The following is a 17576-nucleotide window of genomic DNA, read 5'->3' as shown; positions in this document are numbered from 1 at the left end:
ATTAACATAATATATGATTTCCTAATAACAGATACACTATTCAAATCATAAAAGACCTATACAACCTAATAATATCTTTAAGAAAGTCTCTCACACAATAATTGCTAAATATAATTTTTATTACCGTGCTAGTATTTCTTACTATTAAAATTTATAATTCGAATTGCATGCATATAGTAAATGTCATGTGGATGATAAGATAAAATGCTGATGATTTTTCTGGGCGAAATGACGAGGATGCGTACAAAACAAATGGAATATGACAAGGATTCATTCAAGAACTTATTCTTTTTATTTTCTAAACCCCAACTAAGAAATCACAACAAATTCATGTCATAAAACTTTTGTATTATTATTTTCTTTAAAATCATAATTTTTGTTTATGATAAATAATGAAAATGGAATGATATCAATCTCAGCATATAATTTTATAGTAATTTTAATATTCTTATTCCGAATTAGGGGCTACCATTATTCTTCTGCTTCATTGGGATGACCCTAAGTTAACTTATTTCTCCATTGTAATTCTTTTTATTCAAAGAATGTGAAAGAGTCTTAGGAGAACTGGAACTCTTTAAAGGTGAAAAATAAGTGGTTATCAGAGTTCTAATAATTCCAAACATATTTTTGTTTCAGGAAGATATTGTGTGCTAGTGTTACATTTCTGGTTTTCCATTTCTTTTCTAAACTATTATTATTATTAATATATTAAAATGATGACAGAGTATGGTGGATCTATGTTTGTTTCTCTCTCTGTCTAACTCCTAATCACCACCTCACTAGCCAAAGTGTATTTGTAGGTGGGTGAGAAAGGTATTGTTGTAGCTACTCATTTTTCCTGTGTGTGTAGTAGCTACACTTATCCTTTACTGGGTTTGCAGAATTTGCCTCGGTAATATCCACCGGCTCAATACACGATTAATGTTCTGAACAAAATACCAAAAGTACCCAGGTCAGTATTTTTGGATTTTCTATAACGGGCTTCTTTCTGATTGAAAATTGTCACCTTCCGTAATAATATAATACCATAGAAATGAGACACTGGGGATGCCTTCTGTAGTTTTTCTCTTTTACTTTTCATTTATTTTTTGTTGTTGGGTTTGATGATGCAAACATCAATTGTTTTATGTGTTATGTGTCTACAGATTCTTTCAAGGAATGGACACGACATTGATGTACACATGTTGAAATGCCCCTTTGCCAGATTCAAGAATCTATATTTGCTTGTTTAGTATACAAAAATACTAGTACGGTGACCCACTTTTCAAGAAATTGATCTACTTGAGCATTTTCATACTACTAAGATTGATACTTCGCATGATGGGTATCAATCTTTTCTTCAACACAGCTACAATTTTTCATCATACGGGGCTATTATCATTTTCCACCGCTTTTGAAGGCCTTAATTTCCTGGAGTTATCGTCCATCTGTGTCAACTTGACATTGTTTCTAGTGTTTCTCTTTATTGTATCTGCAAAGCAGATATATTTGTGTGTTGGTCGGGTTCGATTTCGGAAGGATGATTCTGATGGTAGTTCAGTTCCTGGTAGGTGTAGAGGTGATGTAGAAATAGAGAGCATTGAGATAGGTAGAGCCTATAAAGCTTCACTTTTGTGTTGTTTCTATGTCTTGTTTGTGCATGTTGTGGTGTTAGGTTTTGATGGGGTTGGTTTGATTAGAAAGGCTACACAAGGGAATAGAGTGAATTGGATTTTGTTACTCTTTCCTGTAACTCAGAGTTTGGCTTGGGTTGTCTTGAGTTTCAGTTCTCTTTATTGTAAGTACAAAGTCAATTCAAAATTCCCATTGTTGTCAAGGGTATGGTGGGTGGTGTCTTTTGTTATTTGTTTGTCTACTTTGTACTCTGATAGTAGAGAATTGGCAATCCAAGGCTCAAGCCATTTAAATTCCCATGTCTTTGCAAATCTTGCTGTCACTCCTTCTCTTGCCTTCCTGTGTTTTGTTGCTATTAGGGGAGTCACTGGTATAGAAGTAACTAGGAATTCTGATCTTCAGGAGCCATTGCTCACTGAAGAAGAACCCGCATGTCTTAAAGTTACTCCTTACAGTGATGCGGGTCTTATTAGTTTGGCTACTCTTTCTTGGTTGAACCCACTTCTTTCAGTAGGAGCAAAGAGACCTCTTGAGCTTAAAGACATTCCACTTCTTGCACAACAAGATCGTTCTAAGACAAATTACAAGGTACTAAATGCAAATTGGGAAAAGTTGAAGGCTGAAGATCCTTCGGAGCAGCCTTCTTTAGCTTGGGCTATTCTCAAATCTTTCTGGAAGGAGGCTGCCTGCAATGCAATTTTTGCAGGGGTGAACACTTGTGTTTCTTATGTGGGTCCATACATGATCAGCTACTTCGTAGACTACCTAGCAGGAGTCGAGACATTTCCTTACGAGGGTTATATTTTGGCTGGAATATTCTTCACGGCAAAGTTGGTTGAGACCTTAACGACCCGGCAGTGGTATCTTGGGGTTGACATTTTGGGCATGCATGTGAGATCTGCTCTTACTGCAATGGTATATCGCAAGGGACTGAGACTTTCAAGTTCAGCAAGGCAAAGCCACTCTAGTGGAGAGATTGTTAATTACATGGCAGTGGATGTTCAGAGAGTAGGAGACTACTCATGGTATCTTCATGATATATGGATGCTGCCTCTTCAAATCATTCTGGCTCTTGCTATTTTGTATAAAAATGTTGGTATTGCATCTGTGGCAACTTTAGTTGCTACCATTATTTCCATTGTTGCAACCGTCCCATTAGCTAGGATTCAAGAAGACTATCAAGACAAACTAATGGGTGCCAAGGACGATAGGATGAGAAAGACTTCTGAGTGCCTCAGGAACATGAGGATTCTCAAGTTGCAAGCATGGGAGGATAGGTATAGAACAATGCTAGAGGAAATGCGGAATGTGGAATTCAAGTATCTTCGAAAAGCTCTGTACTCTCAAGCTTTCATTACCTTCATCTTCTGGAGTTCCCCAATATTTGTTTCAGCTGTTACTTTTGGCACTTGCATACTATTGGGCGGTAAGCTTACTGCAGGAAGCGTTCTCTCTGCTTTGGCGACATTCAGGATCCTCCAAGAACCGCTTAGGAATTTTCCTGACTTGGTGTCAATGATGGCTCAGACAAAAGTATCCCTTGATCGGATTGCTGGATTTCTGCAAGAGGAAGAGTTGCAGCAAGATGCAACCGTTGTGCTGCCTCGGGAAATTACAAATGTGGCAATAGAAATTAAAGACAGTGAATTTTGCTGGGATCCATCTTCTTCAGGTCCAACGTTGGCAGGTATACAGTTAAGGGTAGAAAAGGGCATGCGTGTTGCTGTCTGTGGCGTGGTTGGTTCAGGGAAATCAAGCTTTCTTTCTTGCATCCTTGGTGAGATTCCCAAAATCTCCGGTGAAGTAAGTCAAATTTAAGATTTTTCTCATTAGTTCTTGGATTTTCAAACTATCCAATTTTGGGTTTATGGGAGAAGCTCTAATCAGCATTCTCTTGTTGTGGTTTTACTTTTATATTTGTGTTAGGTTAGAATATGTGGAAGTGCTGCTTATGTATCACAGTCAGCCTGGATACAATCTGGGACCATAGAAGATAATATCCTTTTCGGTAGCCCAATGGATAAGGCAAAATATAAGGGGGTGATTCATGCTTGTTCTCTGAAAAAGGACTTGGAGCTTTTCTCGCATGGAGATCAGACTATTATTGGTGATAGAGGCATAAATCTTAGTGGTGGTCAAAAGCAACGTGTGCAACTTGCGAGGGCCCTCTATCAGGACGCTGATATATATTTACTTGATGATCCTTTTAGTGCAGTTGATGCACACACTGGATCAGAACTATTTAAGGTTATGCATAGTCTTGCTTAATCATTTCTACTGCTCAATTAGAAGGAAATTGGCTGAATGTAATTATTTTACTGCAGGAGTACATACTAACAGCACTATCAACAAAAACAGTAGTTTTTGTTACTCACCAAGTTGAATTTTTGCCAGCTGCTGATGTGATATTGGTAGGTGGTGTATTCTTTCGACTTTCATCATCTACTACCGCTCCTTGTCCTGTCCAATTGTGTGCAAAATGTTCCTCTATAGATTGAAGGCTTCTACTGAAACTGCTATCATTTTTTTTTAAGTGTATCCTCATTTCTTTTTTTTTTTTTTTTTGGAGAAGCAATTGTATCCTCATTTCTTCCTTTCATCATGAAAACTTATACTATATGTCAGCTCAAAAGCTACTTGTGTCGAGGGTCTAACTTAACAAGGTAAGGGTAACAGATCAGTGCAAAGTTACTTGAGTCGAAGGTGTATCTACCTGTACAACACTCTACCCTGTCCTCACTTGTGGGATTACACCGGATATGTTGTTGTCAAAGCAGGAACTTCTTTCAAAAAAGAGATTAAAAGTTCTGTGAAAGGAAAATAACACCCAAACTAAGTCTTGTGTGTTATTTCTTACAATTGTGTCTGATAAGTGGCAGTGTGCTGGAAATATCAAAAATAATATGTTATGTTTTACATTTTTAACCATTTTTTGTCCTGGAGATAATATAGTCAAAGTGTAGTTGGCATCTCTAGTCAATTTTACTCAAGATACACGTAAAGAGGCTTACACGTGGGCCTTTCCTTTTACATTCTAAAATAGTGATGAGAAGAAGCCATCAAACTTGAAAGTGGACATCTTTTTAATCAGTATTGGGGCACCATTAATTCCCAAATGGCTTTTTCACTTCCTTTCACAGGTCCTGAAGGAAGGTCGTATCTGTCAATGCGGAAAGTATGATAAACTTCTGCAAGCAGGGACCGACTTCAATGCTTTGGTTTCAGCTCATCATGAAGCAATTGAAGCTATGGATTTTGCGAACCAATCTCCTGAAGAATTAGATAAAGATCCTTCACCTGATGGTTCTGCTTTAGTGACTAAAATTTGTAATTCAGCCGAAAAGAGTATTGACAGTCTTGCAAAGGAAGTACAAGAAGGTGTCTCAGCTGCTGATCAGAAGGCAATCAAAGAGAAAAAGAAAGCTAAAAGATTGAGAAAAAAACAGCTTGTTCAGGAAGAGGAACGTGAGAGGGGAAAAGTTAGCATGAAAGTTTATCTGTCATATATGGCGGCTGCTTACAAGGGCTTGTTGATTCCGCTTATCATTCTTGCACAGATATTATTTCAGGTGCTCCAAATAGCTAGTAATTGGTGGATGGCTTGGGCAAATCCACAAACTCCAGGGGACAGTCCTAGGACGACTAGTGTGGTGCTTATTGTTGTTTATATGGCCCTTGCTTTTGGAAGCTCATGGTTTATCTTTGTTAGGGCAGTCTTGGTTGCTACATTTGGTCTAGAGGCTGCACAAAAATTATTTTTGAAAATGCTGAGAACAGTCTTTAGGGCTCCAATGTCTTTCTTTGACTCCACACCAGCAGGGAGGATATTGAATCGCGTATGTCTAAGTATTGCTTAACATTCATTATAACGCAATCCTCTGCTTACTTGATTTTTCCATGATTCTCCTTCCTTGCATTCTTTGTTGCCCTATCTTTTGGGTAGAGCCATTTTTCTAAGGGATTCTTATGATTTACCAGGTGTCGATTGATCAAAGTGTGGTTGATCTTGATATTCCTTTCAGACTTGGTGGCTTTGCTTCAACTACAATTCAGCTTATTGGTATTGTTGGTGTCATGACAAAAGTTACGTGGCAAGTTTTACTACTTGTCATCCCGATGGCGATTGCTTGCCTATGGATGCAGGTAACTTATGGGACAGACCTTTTTTAGAATCTAAGTTCTGCAAATCGTTTGATTAGTTTATAGATCTAAAACTCACAAGATTAGCTAGTGATACAATCTGTTTTTCCTATCTCTCTCCCTCTCTCTAGCTCGTATTTACTTTCCTTTGATGTCCTAGTTCATCCTAAAAGTTTTCTTTCATCGACGAATACAATCTATGAGTAGAACATCTTTGGCTAAATCTTGGAGGTTCTTTGACAAGTGGGTATTGGTGAGGCACTTTTTATACTTCTATTATTCATTAGATATTGCCATACGGGCACTATATCTCCTTAATATTTAACATAAAAGGTTGTGTTTGTTAAGTGTTTCATGCAAGAGTCTCAAACATATTATAATTTGAAGTTGTTTAAAGATTGAAAATTCAATCTTATCAAGTTCTTTATAAATTTATCTTCAAATATATTTGTCAACTTTAATACACTGGGTTTGTTGTTGTTGTTGTTGTTGTAATATAATATTAGATAAAACTTGAATGTTCATATGATAATTGAAATAATTTTTTTTTAAAAAAGATTGATTGCATGGAATAACCGTAGAGTTATTAAGATATTGTTTTCTTTACTTTTATTACCTCTGTTTTGCATTTTCTATAATTAGATAAGGAATTTTATTTTTTAGATGTTAGACAAGCAAATTTTGACTATTTTACGGTAAGTATCTTCTTACGGTTGAATTTTTCTTTCTTTTAACTTCCTATTCTTCCTTAAAAAGTTAGATGGAGAATTACTTTTTCTTGTAGAAAAGTTCAATATCAGTAAATTGATCTTTATTACCACTCTCAACAACAACAACAAACCCAGTGTATTCCCACATAGTGGGGTCTGGGGGGTAAGATGTACGCAGTCCATACCACTACTTCAGGAGAAGTAGAAAGGTTGTTTCCGATAGACCCCTGGCTCAAGACAAGGAATAATAAACAAATACTTAATAGAGCATGGAACAGGATGTCAAGACAAAAATACGCCCCCCACAAGGAATAATAAACAAAGAATAGTAAACACATTCGTAGTAAAGCATACAACAAAGTGTCCTAGCCAGAATAATACATCTACCAAGTAATGTTCTACCCCAACGACTTAAACTGGCACTAGCCTTCTATCCTAATCCGCGTCCTCCAGATCTTCCTATCTAGGGTCATGTCCTCAGTGAGCTGTAACTGCTCCATGTCCCGCCTGATCACCTCTCTCCAGTATTTCTTCGGCCTACCCCTACCCCGCCTGAAACCATCCAAAGCAAGCTTCTCACACCTACGAACCGGGGCATCCGTGCCCCTCCTCATCACATGCCCGAACCATCTTAATTGGACTTCCTGCATCTTGTCCTCCACCGAAGCCACTCCAACCTTTTCCCGAATAGTCTCATTTCGAACTCTATCACCCCTATTAAGCCCACACATCCAATGCAACATCCGCATTTCCGCCACCTTCAATTTTTGAATGTGAGAGTTCTTGACTGGCCAACATTCCGCTCCATACAACATGGCCGGCCGGACTGCCACCCTGTAGAATTTGCCTTTAAGCTTGGCGGCACCTTTCTATCACACAACATCCCCGAGGCGAGCTTCCACTTCATCCGTCCCGCTCCAATACGATGGGAGACATCCTCGTCAATCTCACCATTCCCCTGAATCATGGACCCCAGATACTTGAAACTATCCCTCTTACACACCGTTTGGGAATCCAACCTTACTACCACCTCGTCTTCCTGTCTCACATCATTAAACTTGTATTCCAAATATTCTGTCTTGCTCTTGCTCTTGCTCAACCTGAACCCTTTAGACTCAAGGATCCGTCTCCACACCTCTAATTTATCATTCACACCCCCCCGTCTTATCAATCAAAACTACATCATCTGCAAAAAGCATACACTAAGGCACCTCTCCTTGAATACGCCGCGTCAACATATCCATCACCTAAGCAAACAAAAAGGAGCTAAGAGTGGAACCCTGATGCAACCCCGTCAAGACAGGGAAATGCTCTGAGTCTCCTCCTGCCGTCCTCACCTGAGTCTTAGCTCCATTATACATGTCCTTGATTGCTCTAATCTTTATTACCACTCTCTTTTCAGATATTTTGAAAATATATGGATATTGGCTGTTCATTTTCTTAAAGGATGTTTCATTTACCGTTTTTTAAAGCTTTGATCACTCTAATTTATATTGTTTGTAACGTATTCAATCTGTGTTAAAATATTTAAATTGTTGTGCCTTTACAAATTGTACTCTAATATAACAAGTTTTACATCTTAGTTCTATGTAAAGTTGGTTAACTAATTTTTACGTTTTTTATGCAAGGTTGGTTGATTATAGTAGTATTTTTCTTAACAAGTGTATCAAAGAGACCAAAAAAAAAAAAAAAAACAGTAAAGGAAAAAGACAGAAAGAAAAAGTAATAATGAATTCAAAAGACTGCTAACTGAGAGGTATGTCGTGCAATGGAAAGCTCAGACAGGGGCCACACTTACACTACAGCTCTCAAGTCTTGAAAACTACATGAGAAATGAGAAGTTACTCGGCGGCGTTATTAAAAGATAGAGCACTATATCTCTCGTGGGACATGAAAGGAATTAAACAAAAATTATCTGGCTTTCTGCCCAAAGGGAAGAAAGTACACACATCAAAACATCAAGTATAAATGACTTAAAGTACAATAATTGTGAAATACTGAAAATGTCCTTTGTTGGTAAGCATGTTGACGCTCGGCTGCCTGTTATTCCCTCTTATAAGAAGTACTTGTAATCTGAGTAACTTAAACCAAGAACATCTAATCCTTGGTTGTCAAAGAACTTCATGTGGAGTGTTCTCTTGAAGAATTCTTGTTTTGGGGGTTTGTTCATCTTTTAGTGCTGAAAATGTTTTATCAAGAAAATATATTTTACCCCGAATTGGGAAAGCATATATGTCCTTTAGAGGTGCTAGTTTGCTAGAATTCTACCAACTCCGTCTCTGTATACTTACTTTCACCAACATGTGAATACTATTTTCTAGGTTGCCCTTTTAGATTATATTTCGTTCTCCTAAGATAACTTTGTTTCTTATGAAATTATCTGAAATCATATAAGAATATTTTCCTAGTGTTACTATCTAGTTGGGTAGAAGGCTAGTGTGAGGATGTGGGTTGTAGCATGCAGTTAGGAGAGATCTTGTGTAGCCGGGGAAGTAACCCTAGGACTGTGTACATAGGTGGGTGCCCTTTTTCTTATGTCTTAGTTCCTATTTGTCTTATTTCGTGTCGCCAGTATTTTCTCATATTTCGTATTTCTACGATTACTATTTTTATCATTTCTTATTCCTGATTTTCTTTTATGTCACCTATCCCCCCCCCCCCCTTCCTATTTACTATTCTTTATCTTGAGCCGGGGGTCTATCGGAAACAGCCTCTCTACTTCTTCGGAGGTAGCGGTATGGACTGCGTACATCTAACCCTCCCCAGACCCTACTTTGTGGGAATACACTAGGTTTGTTGTTGTTGTACTATCTAGTTGGGTAGCCAAGGTAAATGAGTTTGGTGCGTAATTGGTGTTTTAAAGACTGCTTTTCGAGGTTTACCACAACTTGAACCATCTGCTAGAGTATTACTAGCAAAATATATATTTGTTCTTTTCATTTTAACTATTAGCCACCAATCCCCTGCAGAAGTTGAAATAGTTCGTGCATGCAAGTTATGAACTCACTGTTCTGTGTCGTCCAGTTTTCAACTGATTCGTTTTGATGAGTTTCCATGTGCTTTATTTCGTTTGAGCGTAAAAAGGGGAAGGGTAAACGTATTTGTGGTAAACTCTGTGCAGAAATACTATATGGCTTCATCAAGGGAACTAGTTCGCATTGTTAGCATCCAAAAATCTCCAATCATCCATCTTTTTGCTGAGTCAATTGCTGGAGCTGCAACGATCAGAGGTTTTGGACAAGAAAAGAGATTTATGAAGAGGAACCTTTATCTCTTGGATTGCTTTGCTCGACCATTCTTCTGCAGTCTTGCAGCAATTGAATGGCTTTGCCTACGCATGGAGTTGCTCTCTACATTTGTCTTTGCTTTCTGCATGGTTTTACTTGTGAGCTTTCCTCATGGAAGCATAGATCCTAGTAAGTACATTATATGTATTCCATGTAATGTCCTAGTATTACTATGTGACCTATGTGATGAAAATCTTGCTTCAAGTCTTGATCATTTAATGAACCTTCGAGTTGATAATAGCGTTGATTTCTTGTGCATTTTAATCCCGTGATTATTAACAAGCAATTCATGAACATTAATCAATTCAAAATGGTAAAGGAAGAATTTTGAGTGGTCACGCCTTATCAAAAACTAATAATGATTCATGTCTTAAGAGGATGTTGGAACTACTTACCAACAACAACAACAACAAAAAAAAAAAAAACGGAGGATGTCGGGAACTATTTTGCGAAAAAATATTGCAAGAGGGGAAACTATTTTGATTTACAAATTCATAAAATTGATATCATTGTTTAATTATCATGTATCTACCCATAGGTATGGCAGGCCTTGCCGTGACATATGGCCTAAACTTGAATGCACGCCTGTCTCGATGGATACTCAGTTTCTGCAAGCTTGAAAACAAGATTATTTCAATTGAAAGGATTCATCAATATTGTCATATTCCTAGTGAGGCCCCACCAATTATTGAACCACGTCCCCGGCTGTCATGGCCAGAAGAAGGAACCATTGAACTGATTGATTTAAAGGTATGCATGATTTGTTGTTCTGTTTGTTGCATATGGTTTTCTTGTTTTTAGGACATCACATTGACGTTGAAATTCAATAATATAAAACTAAGTTATGATATTACTATGGTCAGAGTTTTTCGTCTTTTTTTTTGGGTTGAAATGTTTATCATTAAGCCTTTAATATTATGTAGTGGTATAAACGAAGGAGGTCTTGGTAATGACAGACAAGCTTCCTTCTTTTAGCGGGGAAGCATACTGTTGACAGTTCTAAGAGAAACAGTCAACGGGAGATGGTGACAGGAAAGGATGTTATTACATTAAACTGCAAATGTTTCAACGTCCTTCCCTCTTCATATTCGTTAACCGGCTAAAAGTTCAGTAAATTGCAACTGTTCCAAATCTGTGTTTTCATATCCATTCACTGTCTTAAGCATGCATTTAGGGTCATAATGTCTGGACAGTCAAATGTCATACATAGTTCATGAAAGTTTTAAAAGCTAATACCAGTAATGAAGTAATGATGCAAAAGTTTGTCAAACACTATTGGACTGTGGGAATTAACATCGGTGGAGCTCATGGAAACAACTTGTAATACACCTACCTTCCACCCTAATGTCAGGGAAAGAGAAAGCTAATGACTATTTTATACCTCATAGGTTCGTTATAAGGAGAGTCTTCCAGTTGTGCTTCATGGGGTATCTTGCAAATTTCCTGGAGGAAAGAAAATTGGAATTGTGGGGCGCACAGGTAGTGGCAAATCTACTCTGATTCAGGCCTTATTCAGATTGCTTGAACCAGAAGGTGGAAAAATAATTATAGACAACATTGATATTTCAACCATTGGCCTTCATGACCTTCGTAGTCGTCTGAGTATAATTCCCCAAGACCCAACATTATTTGAAGGGACAATTCGAGACAACCTTGACCCACTTGGCGAACATTCAGATCTAGAAATATGGCAGGTAATTTTGATTTGCTTTTCTCCCTGTTACCTACATCTTATTTAGAGGCTGAGATTATTTTAATTAGACTGATGTGACGTTTTGAAACAAAGAAACAAAGAAACAAAGAAGTTTTAACGTTCCAATTTATTAAGGAGATTCTCATCTAATGATTCTCTCGTCATAGACACCAGATCAGCTATCAGAACTATGCTTCTACATTATTTTAGCTCTCATATATTTTACTTCTTATGCTTGTAGTTGTAGGTCACAGATTGTTTAATATAATTTTACCTATTACTTCCTAATCTTGATGTTGTTCCTAAACTTGCCTCTCCGCAATGGATTCTTGTTTTTTTCTTTCTTTTTTCTGTAAGAAGAAGCTGAAGTTCTTATCTGATCATGTCTACTTTATGACACTGACCGCAGTTTGGTATTCCTTTTGTCCCTTCAGGCCCTTGAGAAGTCCCAGCTTGGGGAGGTTGTCAGGCAAAAGGATCAAAAGCTTGACACACCAGGTATGTTTCTGTTAAGTTGGACTGAAATATGCAATACTATGAGTGATGGGAGCCTCTTCTATTTGGTTTTCTTTCTGATCAAAATATTTCGTCAAACTGATGCCTGGCAGTCTTGGAGAATGGAGATAATTGGAGTGTGGGCCAGCGGCAGCTTGTATCTCTTGGCCGGGCTTTACTTAAACAAGCCAAAATTTTGGTGCTTGATGAAGCGACTGCCTCGGTTGACTCAGCAACAGATAATCTTATCCAGAAGATTATTAGGACAGAGTTTAAGGACTGCACTGTTTGTACCATTGCACATCGTATTCCTACAGTTATTGACAGTGACCTTGTTCTGGTCCTCAGTGATGGTGCGTTTTCTGTACTTGTTCTTGGTAGAAATGGGTGTCAAGACTATATACGAGGGAGATTTTGTGCTAGTGTTCATCTTGGCTTGCCTTTCTTGTTTAATATTTTGAATTCTCAAATCATCATTAATTGTGCCCCCTCTCTAAAAAGGCTTTTTCTGCACAACCCCAAACACCAAGACCACAAAAAAGAGGTTTTAAAGAGGATGAATAAAGTGTATACGAGATTGCGGTTATGTTTCTTTTCTTGTTGATAAGTAACATGATCTGAATGAATGCCTGTCACATTGAAATTGGTTGAGCTTGATAAAATTCCAAGGCCTATGCAGGTCGGGTGGCTGAATTCGATACTCCAGCACGACTCTTGGAGGAAAAATCTTCTATGTTTCTCAAGTTGGTGTCAGAGTACTCATCAAGATCAAGTGGCATACCCGATTTTTAATTTGGGTAGCAAGTCTGAAGATTTAGATGGGAAAGCAAAGAACAGCAGAACGCAAGAGGAAACATGAACTTGCTGGCATCGCTGCGGCTGCTTCGGTGGGCTAGAAGAACGGATAAACTGATGAAGGGGTTTTCTGCATACAAGCAGTACACAGGAGCTACATGTTGAAAGTAGTTTCCTCGGTAGAGGCCATGTTCAATTCTTCTGTAGGTATGATGGGAATTCATGCATTGCCGGCATACTCTGTAACATAAATAAGCTGGGCATATAGGTAGGTAATAAGTAGGAAGAGAAGAAATGTGACGGCAATTTGTATCTGACACGAACTAGGTTTCATGAGAAGCAAATTTTGATTGTATTTCTAACTTTGTAGAGGACTAACTCAATTTTAGCGCCTACTCTCCTCTAGAAAGACTACTTTGAAATACGTCGCCTTGCCAGGTTTACTTGTTTTGCAGTACAGAACATTGGTTCAACTCTCTGGTTTACGCAGGGTCTAATTAGTTTATTTTCCGTTCTTTCCTTATTCTGCCAAACGTAAATATATGTTAGTCCATGTAAATTATTTCTATGGGCGAACTTCATTTATCAAGTGACCCTTGTTAACATTAATCTCTGCACAGCTTCCATTGTACTTGCATTTCATGAAGCATGCCTTAGGAAAGAACAACTTGAGAAAACACCGTAACAAGTTTTCGTGCGTGTGAAGGAGATAGTAAGAGAACCTCATTTATCAAGTGACCCTTGTTAACATTAATCTCTGCACAGCTTCCATTGTACTTGCATTTCATGAAGCATGCCTTAGGAAAGAACAACTTGAGAAAACACCGTAACAAGTTTTCGTGCGTGTGAAGGAGATAGTAAGAGAACAATTTTTTGAAGTCGGTGATGCTCAAGACCGTGTAATACTCCTCACACCCGGGTAACGTTCTTTGCATGCATTCGAGGTGATTTGCTTAACTTTGGAATAAAGCGATTGGTAGGATGTCTATGACTGGTCAAAATAAGCTTATCCAGTTAACTGGTTTCAAGAAATTAGGTCCTTCAACGAATAATAGTAATTATTATGTGGGGCTGAATATGTACAAAACATTATTTAGGGTTTTGACTATAAACCTCACTTGGCATTTGATTTGTCATCATCACTACTGTATAACAAACAAGCAAGCAACTGTTTTCCTGGTGGGGTTGCTAGACAACTTCGCCGGCAACAGAATAAGAATTTCTTTACTCTCTTGTTCTATTATTTTATAGCTTATTCTTACTTATTATCTTAACTAGTCTCTGGGTGCACATGTGACCCTCATTAATATTATATAATTTTGGTCGGAAAGTGAGTGACTTTGGTGGAGGATAACATGTGAGAAGTAAGGTTGTGATGGTTTGGGTATGTGATGAGAAGGAGCACGGATGCTCCGGTTTGGAGGTGTGAGAGGCCAACTATGGATGGCTTTAAGCAGGGTAGAGGTAGGTCGAAAAAATATTGTGATGAGGTGATTATGCATGATATAGAGCAGTTACAGCTTACTGAGGACATGTGGAGGACACAGATTAGGGTAGAGGGTGAGTGGTTAGGAGTTCGTCCATCCGTAATAGTAGGTAAGAGTGCTTTTGTTTATATCTACGCATGTAGTTGCTTGTTCGTGGTGTTTCAGTGCTGACTTTGATTTCGAATAGCTATTTTATAGTATTACCTTGTCCGTGTTTTGTTTTCTTTAATATCAAGCTGTGTGTTATTTCGTTTTTGTTGTGTGCTTTTATGTTTTTTGTTATACTGACAAACTCCATTTACAATCTTCTTCAATTTTGTTTTGGAGGTTAGTAAAATTTTATTATTTTTTCAACTTTACTAAATCAAAAATTGACGAAATAGGTTATTGCATGTGGTTCATTTTTTTAAATCTGACTTAGTAATGGATGATTCTTCGTCGTTTAATTTAGGACTAACTCAATTAGATCATATTGAATTAAAAATTTGATTTTGCGTCCCTGGAAATTTTGATAAAGAGGATTCAAATTTAAGAGAAAACATATCAAAACACTGTAACGGCCCCACCAAGATGAAGAAGTTGAGGAAAGTTGCTGTGAGTAGTTCAAAAAACCATGTCGGTGAATCGTTAAGGAAGAAAAAAAGATATATCATGACCCCGTCTCCCCAAGGTAATGTGCCTTGTGTTTCGAATTTGATTATATTTTTCAAATCACGTATTCATATACATAATCTGTAAAGTTGCAGTTATTGTTAATTTAACCCTTATACATAGCGTCACTATGTATAGGTATGAAGGTTTTTCATTCGAGAATTGTTGGTATTTCAGCCCATATACATAATATTTGTTATGTATATTAACCCATTACATACTCGTGTTATGTATGAAAGCATATACATAACTCTGTGAAGCATATGGTTGTCTATTTCTTTTTTCAACACATAGATAACATAGTTATGTATATGCTTTACACAGTTATGTATGTGATATAGTTAAACTAATAATACTTGATCTGCAATGTATATTACTGGGAAAGAAATATAGAATAAAGAAAGTACAACCACATCCGTTGCATATTGATAGTTCATGCAATCATGAAATGTTGGTGAAGAAGTACTTGGACTTTTTCGCTAATTCATCTTTGAGATTTTTCTCAATATGCCTCAATGTAACTTTCACGAACAAATGTCAAAGTTCTAGTTGATACTTGAAATTGAGCAGAATAATCTAAATGAAATTCATGTATATGTCCAGAGAACAATACTTAGATTTAGTATTACCGAATTTGCTATCATCACCGATTTTAAATGTACCTGTGGTACTTAGAATTTTGTTTATCCTGAGTCGTCCAAATCTAGATTGATGAAGAAGTATTTTTCAAAGGCTAAAACTGTAATAACTAATCTCATGTTGGTTCAATGCTTCAAAATGGAAAATTTCGATTCTAATTAAGACACTTTGCGAATGGCTATATTATATTTCCTCTACACGTTTTTGTTTTCTTGTTTTCACAAGTACGTGATCCACCAATTAGCCAAACATACTTCTTGGTGATTGAGGATGTCCGTTACGAACAATTTTCATGGGGAAAGGTTGCTTTCGAGAAGCTGATGATGACATAGAGAAAAGACACTTTACTTTCTGAGAGGTGTGCTATATGCACTTAATATGTGGATGTGTGAATGCTATTCTGAGATGGATAAAAAAATAGCTACACGTTGGAGTAACATTATTCCAAAAATATTAAACTGATCAGTTGTTAAAATCAAGTTGAAATACGAGAAGTTCATAAATGAGATGCTTAATAAGGTACATAACAATCACAATATATATTTTACTGACTTTCTCCCATAAATTTTTACTGATTAGCATTTCATTTGTTTGTACATTAATATTTATGTATACTAATAGTTTGTTTATTTATCTTTTTATGTTAATATTTGTATACCAACCTACGTCCCACAGTCGAGGAAGTTGAGAGGCTTGATTTGCCAAATCAGATTGATAATTAAATAATTGATCCCGTTGAATTATCTGTCCTGAACACCTAGTATATCCCACTATAAATCTGTCTTTGATGGTAGGATGACAATTTCTCAGTTAGAATCGATAGGTTTTGAGGATTTTAGTACCAAATCATCAACTGAAATTCTGAAAAAGGTGAAACAACTTTATGGCACATCAGTTGATCCCCCTTAAAAATGAAAGACACTAAGTTTGCTAAAAAATCATACGTAGAGCCAGTAAGTAAGAAGAAGTCCACAACTTCTTAGTTCCTAAAAAAAGTGTCTACAGAATTGAGATATGGCCTCTGCAAAGGTATCAGGTTAAAAAAGATGGATGAAATTGCAAAAATTACTTGTGAAAAGTAGATAGAGACTTAGTTGATACAAACGTATGAATAGAAAAATAAACTATCTATTCTAATACGCCAGCTGAATCAATTTTTGAAGCGCACAAAGATGCACCATATATATCTGCACATGAACAACAAATGATAGAAGGTGATCCTCAGCAAGCCAAGATAGAAAGGGCATTTTTTGTGTCTTGCAACACAATTTAGGTTTATGAGATTTCTATTTCTAACTATATACATAACATACATTTATATATGAATGACATACACATCGCTTATTATTATAGGTTCAGATAATATACATAACATAGTTATGTATGTGTAATACCTACAAATAAATTTGTTGTTTTACTTCTCAGCATATACAAATCATGGACATACATGTGAATGACCTGCAAATTGTCATGTTGGTTTAGTTCAATGCATATAAGTAACATGAATCTTTATTTTTTCAGGATGAATTTTTAGATATAATTTTTAAATCTGTTCAAGACGCGATAGACATATTTATAAAAGCGATGTCATCCCCTCTGAATGCACTTCCTCTGAAGTCTATTGCTTTGATTAAAACAAAGGTCAGTCAATTTTTTTATTTCTGACAATCAGTTTTCTCCAGATTTTTCTGACGCAAGAGTGGCTGCACATCAAGCTGTGAAAACACCAACTCAAAGGATTAAACTAAATTTGAGGATGTTCAAGTTACCGTACTTAACAAATTTTAATTTCAGTTCAAAACAATCAAACTGAGCCTACGAATTTAAAACAAAACTATACATTTGATGGGTTCAAAATCTCTAACGATATGTCGAGTGAATTAATTGAGCTGTACAGAGAATGGATAGAGAAAGGTCTATTAAAATACCATCACAATTAAGTTTCTTTAAATTGTTCAGTAGCTTAATATGAAATGACTGCATGGTCTTATGTTTATGCGGTAGGAATATATAACATGTTTATTTTACACATGAAAAACAACATATCACATATGTTTTCTGTTAT

The 17576-nt window shown here is 36.8% G+C and overlaps 1 protein-coding gene across 2 annotated transcripts; it reads left to right on the top strand.

Moving 5' to 3' along the window:
• The first annotated feature begins 321 nt into the window (after nucleotides 1-321).
• LOC107842407 (ABC transporter C family member 5) lies at nucleotides 322-13207 on the top strand. Of its 2 annotated transcripts, XM_047397025.1 has the most exons (13): nucleotides 322-580; nucleotides 801-952; nucleotides 1146-3417; nucleotides 3541-3861; nucleotides 3939-4025; nucleotides 4755-5450; nucleotides 5593-5757; nucleotides 9586-9880; nucleotides 10290-10501; nucleotides 11140-11445; nucleotides 11879-11942; nucleotides 12053-12292; nucleotides 12619-13207. In XM_047397025.1, exons 3-13 carry the CDS (start codon nucleotides 1318-1320, stop codon nucleotides 12729-12731), a joined length of 4599 nt encoding a protein of 1532 aa, XP_047252981.1. In that variant the 5' UTR covers nucleotides 322-580; nucleotides 801-952; nucleotides 1146-1317; the 3' UTR covers nucleotides 12732-13207. The 2 variants fall into 2 exon arrangements, with proteins under 2 accessions (XP_047252981.1, XP_016541729.1); XM_016686243.2 differs by having other exon boundaries at nucleotides 322-952.
• The last annotated feature ends 4369 nt before the right edge of the window (nucleotides 13208-17576 follow it).

The sequence above is a fragment of the Capsicum annuum genome, chromosome 9 (genome assembly GCF_002878395.1).
Source record: "Capsicum annuum cultivar UCD-10X-F1 chromosome 9, UCD10Xv1.1, whole genome shotgun sequence".
Lineage (NCBI taxonomy): Eukaryota > Viridiplantae > Streptophyta > Magnoliopsida > Solanales > Solanaceae > Capsicum > Capsicum annuum.
The sequence above is the reverse complement of the archived record's forward strand: the minus strand, read 5'-3'. Positions and strand labels throughout refer to the sequence as shown.

Excerpts from the sequence above, each read along its gene's own strand:
- LOC107842407 (XM_047397025.1), top strand. The coding sequence starts at position 1,318 with ATGATGGGTATCAATCTTTTCTTCAACACAGCTACAATTTTTCATCAT. Across the intron at positions 3,418-3,540 it reads TTCCCAAAATCTCCGGTGAA|GTTAGAATATGTGGAAGTGC; the intron begins GTAAGTCAAATT and ends TATTTGTGTTAG. Across the intron at positions 11,446-11,878 it reads CAGATCTAGAAATATGGCAG|GCCCTTGAGAAGTCCCAGCT; the intron begins GTAATTTTGATT and ends TTGTCCCTTCAG.